The 6,000-nt window shown below is 37.7% G+C and overlaps 1 protein-coding gene across 1 annotated transcript; it reads left to right on the top strand.

Annotated features, from left to right (window-relative positions):
* Nucleotides 1–875: 875 nt before the first annotated feature.
* Nucleotides 876–3,652, top strand: LOC110094244 (pentatricopeptide repeat-containing protein At4g33990). Its single transcript, XM_020819427.2, has one exon. The coding sequence runs from the start codon at nt 966–968 to the stop codon at nt 3,285–3,287; it is 2,322 nt and encodes a 773-aa protein (XP_020675086.1). The 5' UTR covers nt 876–965; the 3' UTR covers nt 3,288–3,652.
* Nucleotides 3,653–6,000: the final 2,348 nt, after the last annotated feature.

The following is a 6,000-nucleotide window of genomic DNA, read 5'->3' as shown; positions in this document are numbered from 1 at the left end:
AATGTCCTCGTTCCAAGAATGACTAAGCAGACTACTAATTGTCAGCAAACATTGGACATACCTAATATACCATTATTCAAATTCTAGCAACGTTCAATATTTGTCAATTGCAATGATTCATGCTCATCTTCCTTACTCTAGGTCTCCCCTCCTATAGGAATAGTAATCAATCATAAGCTTTGTGTTGATTGAGGATAAGGGAGAGCTCGTTGGAGTTAGTAGTAGAGAGAAGTATGATATAAATACTCTCTCACAAAAAAAATGGATGCAAGCTAAAGACTAGGATAATAGTAGTGAAGGAAGGATAAGAGAAGAGCCCAAAGGAGGGAGAAGGTGTCACACAGAGGAGAGGAAGTGAAAGCTTGATGAAATCTTGATAGAGCAAAGTTATAGATGACATAATATCTTGTATTTTGGGATATACTAAAACTATTGAAGTTGCACTCAATCTTGAATTATGAAAAAGATATACACTAGAGTACTTATATAATATATTTATATAAGAATTAAATTTTGATATTTACGCATTTTTCATTTAAAAACACTTAAAAACTAGCCAAAATAGTTTTAAATCATGCTCTAATTTTACAACAAATTGATATTTCATGGAGCATATTGTCATAAGATTAAAAAGAAATAGGAAGTGTAAAATTTTTAAATGTTGTTTAAAAATAAACTTTTATATTTAACATAATCAATAAGAAAATAACCAAATAATTCTTTTTTTTTTTCAAAAAGAAGAAATTATTAAGATATTCTAATATTATTTATACTCCCATAAAGTATTTTGTTAAATTTCATTAAAATTAGTGTTGTAGGAAAAAAAAGTATATATATATATATAACGTAAAATTTTTAATTTTCAGTAAATTTAATGTTTTTAAATTAATTTTACCCGGGTACCGCCGTTCCCGCGCTCCTCCATCGCCGACCATGTGTAATTCCATCGCCGCCGACTTGAGAAGATGGACTTTCACCGCCGCCTCCTCTCCTGCACCTCACTCCGCTCCTCCCGCACCCTCCATGCCCTTCTACTTATCTCCGGCCAGTCAGCCGATATTCTTCTTGCCACCGACCTCCTCAACCTCTACTCCCGCCTGGGCGATCTCCCCGCAGCCGCTCTCTCCTTTAACCAAATACCCAAACAGAACATCTTCTCCTATAACTCCATGATCTCTTCCTTCGTTCGCCATGGCTTCTTTACCGACGCCTTCCTCTGTTTCCACAGCCTACTTGCGGTCCCCCATCTTCGACCTGATTCCTTCACCTTCCCCGTCGCCCTCAAATGCTGCACGGCGTTGGAAGATATCAAAAAGATGCATTCTTTGGTAAAAAGGTCCGGTTTTGGGACGGATTTGTTCGTGTCGTCTTCATTGATCAGCGGATATTCAAAGTTTGGGTCCGTGGAATATGCAGAGAAGGTGTTTGACGAAATGCCTCTTAGAGATTCAGGTTGCTGGAATGCTATGGTATCTGGGCTTTGCCAGAGTGGAAGGGAGGATTATGCGGTTCAGGTTTTTAACCAGATGGTCAAAGTGGAGGCTTGTGTGGATAAAGTTACTATTTCAAGCATTCTTCCTGTATATGCTTCGCTTAATGACTTATTGATGGGTATGACTGTGCATGTTTATAGCATAAAACATGGTTTGGATTCTGATATTTTTGTATCAAATGCTTTGATTGATATGTATAGCAAACTATGTTGTTTGGAGGATGCAAGACATATATTTGATTCGATGGAGTGCAGAGATTTGGTTACTTGGAACACTATGATTACCGCTTACGAACAATTTGGCGATTCGACTGTGGTGCTTGAATTTTTCGGTTTGATGAAGAGGAATGGACTGAAGCCTGATATTTTAACATTGGTTAGCCTGTCTTCTGCAGTTTCTCAGATTCAACATGAAGGTAATTGTCGTGCAGTTCATGGTTTTTTTGTGAGAAGAGGATGGGATGAGGACGACATATTTGCCGGCAATGCGATTATTGATATGTATGGGAAGATCAACAAAGTTAAATATTCTCAGGATGTGTTTGATAGAATGCATGTAAGAGATGTGATCTCATGGAATACTTTGATCACAAGTTATTCACAGAATGGACTTGCTAATGAGGCTATTGAGATATATGAAAACATGGGAAGGTATGAGGGGTTGAAACCAGTTCAAGGAACATTTGCTAGTATTCTTCCCGCATGCTCGCACATTGGAGCTTTAAGAAAAGGAACGCAAATTCATGGACAGACCATCAAAGCGGGTTTGCATTTCGACGTGTTCGTCGGCACATGTCTCATAGACATGTATGCAAAATGCGGTAAGTTAGTTGATGCGATGGCTTTGTTTGTTGGGATGCCTATAAGCAGCTCTGGTCCTTGGAATGCCATCATAGCTGGACATGGGAGTCATGGGCAAGGCAAGAAGGCATTGGAACTATTTTCGGAAATGCAGAGGGAAGGAGTAAATCCAGATCATGTCACATTTGTTTCATTATTATCAGCTTTTAGCCATGCTGGGCTAGTTCAGCTTGGCAAAGAATACTTTCAGCTTATGAAGTCAAGGTATGGTATTGAACCAATGGTGAAGCATTATGCATGTATTGTAGACTTGTTGGGTCGAGCTGGGCATTTGAATGAAGCCTACAAACTTATACAGAATATGCCATTGAAGCCAGATGCTGGTGTTTGGGGAGCTTTTCTAGCTGCTTGTAGGATCCATGGAAATGTTGAGCTAGGAAGATTAGCTTCAACATGGCTGTTTGAAATTGATCCTGAGAATGTTGGCTACTATGTCTTGTTATCGAATTTGTATGCGAGAGGTGGAGAATGGAAAGGTGTTAATGAAGTTAGATCTCTGGCAAAACAAAGGAGTTTGTTAAAGACACCTGGATGGAGCTCTATTGAGGTAAATAATAAGGTAAACGTATTTTTTACAGGAAATCAGTCCCATCCTCAGTATGAAGAGATGTACAAAGAGCTAGTGATCTTGTTGGCAAAAATGAAGAACATTGGTTATATTCCTGACTACAGCTTTGTGCTACAGGATGTGGAGGATGATGAAAAGGAACATATTTTAGCAAGTCATAGTGAGAGGTTGGCTATAGCATTTGGTATTATAAGCACAAAGCCTAAAAGTGCTCTTTATATTTTTAAAAATCTAAGAGTTTGTGGAGACTGCCATAATGCTACTAAGTATATATCAAGGGTTACAGAAAGAGAGATCGTTGTGAGAGACTCCAATCGTTTTCATCATTTTAAAGAAGGAAATTGCTCTTGTGGAGATTACTGGTGATCTTAAATTATTCAACTCCCTATAAGAGCTAAAGAAGAGAGAGACAATTACTTGAAGTTTGGAAGTAACACCAATAGACCAAGAGCCTGCAAGAATTGGTGTACATAGATGATGATGAGCCAGGTGAGGTAGGATTTGGATGAGGTACAGGTGGTGGGCATGCCATTGTTTATGCTGCAACCACTCGATGTTCCTCGCCTGTATTCAACATAGTTTGTTGGCCATAGTTGTCCAGCACATATTTTTTTTCAAGCAAACAGTGATCAACAGCCTCTCACCATCTCTTATTGGAAAAATTATTCTGTGCGGAAGTCGAATCCCGTCCGGATAACTAAGCATGCAGCTCGGTACCTCAATACCGCGGCTCGATATCACTGTGTAGCTCATTATGGTTGGTATCCGGATGTAGAGCTGCGTTCGATATCCGCACTGAATAATCTCTCCTCTTATTGAGTTAATGACAGCAATAACTTGTATTGGTAAAATTTTTCCTTATAGCCCTTGCTTCGACAGTATTGGCTCTAAAATGCTATGCTACCTGGTACAATCTTTCTTAAATTTCAGGTTTTGACATTATTGTTATAAATTCATTTGTGGTAGATATTGTCTACTGCTTTGCTTACACTTCCAACAAGGTGCTCAAACCCTCTTAGTCTTCTCATCAACTATGCCCTTGTTGAGGGGACAATAGGTGATGATATGAAGATGTTCTCATATAAGATAATTCATGAGAAGATATTAGAAAAGAGATCCAGCGAGATAGGATCAACAAATCTTATCTCAATTGATATAAAATACTATGAGGAATTATACTATCAAAGTGAAAATCAAGTAAGAAAATTTGGAAACGATCAATCTCCCAAAGGGAGTGGATTTTCTAATATAATTATACCCGATGACACATACAAGAGATGCTCTCAATAAAAGAAATATGCTTGCATTTTGATTTAGGGTTTAGGTTAACATCAAAAGTAGGCAATATATATAAGACTATTATCTATATAAGTGTGTTTAATGTTGTTTAAGTTAATATGTGTATAATGTTTTAGACTAATAAAATCAAATCAAATGAAACTTTGATTTTAAATATTTTGAATTTTCTCAAAATAGCATTATGAAGTTATATTAAATTCTATGGTGTTTGAGATACGCAGTTTCTTGGATATGGCTGGATATTATAAGAAGTTTGTGAAGGGGTTTTTTCATATTTCAGCACCTCTGACGAGACTGACTCAAAAGTCAATAGCTTTTGTCTGGACAATTGAATGTGAGGCTAGTTTTCAGAGATTGAAGGATTATTTGACTTATGCTCCAGTTTTGGCTCTTCCCTCTGGTATAGAGGATTTCATGTATCCAGTGATGCTTCGCTGAGAGGTTTGGGGTGTGTTTTGATGCAGCATGGTCGGGTGATAGCTTATGCTTCAAGACAATTGAAGCCACATGAAAGGAATTATCTGACACATGATCTAGAGTTGGCTGTTGTTGTATTTGCTTTGAAGATTTAGCGTCATTACTTGTATGGTGTCAGGTGTGAGATTTTTACGGATCATCAGAGTTTGAAGTACATATTCACTCAAAAAGATTTGAATTTGAGGCAAATGAGGCGGCTTGAGTTGATCAAGGACTATGATCTGTCTATTCAGTATCAGTCTAATAAGGTTAATGTGATGGCAGACGCTTTGAGCAGGAAGTCTTCTGGATTATCATATATGCAACTCACTTTGGATGAGTATTTGATACGAGATATGGAGAAATTATAGTTGGAGGTGATTTCTTCTACTGATTGGGATTCTGGTATAGTGACTCAGATGATCATTCTACCCTCTTTAGAAGAAAGGATTCATGAAGCTCAAAAATTAGATGCAGAATATTCGAGGTTGATTGATCAGATTAGATCTAGTAAAAAATATGAACTACAAGCTTATGATTATGGTGTAATTTTCTGTAAGGATAGATAATGGGTTCCTATTTTTGGAGATCTGAGGTAGGAGATTTTACATAAGGCTCATTATTCATGCTATATTATTCATCAAGGAAGTAGCAAGATGTACGGAAATCTGAAGAGTATGTTTTGGTGGCCTAGATTGAAGAAAGACATAGCGGAGTTTGTTTCAAAATGTGAGACCTGTCAGGTAGTGAAGGCGGAGCATCAGCGACCGAGAGGTCTTCTGTAGTCGTTACCTATTCCTGAGTGGAAATGGAAAGAGGTGACAATGGATTTTGCTATGGGTTTCCCCAGATTGAGGCAGGGACATGATGCTATTTTGGTTGTTATTGATCGACTGACAAAATCTGCCAATTTCCTTTCGATTAGACAGATAGATCTAGTGGACAAGTTAGCACATATCCATGTTAAAGATATTATCAGGTTGCATGGTGTACCGAAAGTGATTGTATCTTATTGGGATGGAAGGTTTACCTCTAGATTATTGAGAGGTATTCAACATGGAATGAGTATGAAGTTGCATTTCAGTACGGCTTTTCATCCGCAAAAAGACGGATAGTCCGAAATGACTATTCAGGTATTGGAGAATCTTATGAGATTATGTGTTTTGGATTTTGGAGGTAGTTGGGAGGATCATATCCCGTTGATAGAGTTTGCATATAATAATAGTTATCAGTTCAGCATAGGAATGGCTTCTTATGAAGCTCTCTATGGCAAAAAATATAGGACTCCTTTGACTTTGACAAAGGTGTGAGATAGATAGGTGAT

Source organism: Dendrobium catenatum, unplaced genomic scaffold (genome assembly GCF_001605985.2).
Source record: "Dendrobium catenatum unplaced genomic scaffold, ASM160598v2 fragScaff_scaffold_372, whole genome shotgun sequence".
NCBI classification, from domain to species: Eukaryota; Viridiplantae; Streptophyta; class Magnoliopsida; order Asparagales; family Orchidaceae; genus Dendrobium; species Dendrobium catenatum.
The sequence above is the reverse complement of the archived record's forward strand: the minus strand, read 5'-3'. Positions and strand labels throughout refer to the sequence as shown.

Excerpts from the sequence above, each read along its gene's own strand:
- LOC110094244 (XM_020819427.2), top strand. The coding sequence starts at position 966 with ATGGACTTTCACCGCCGCCTCCTCTCCTGCACCTCACTCCGCTCCTCC.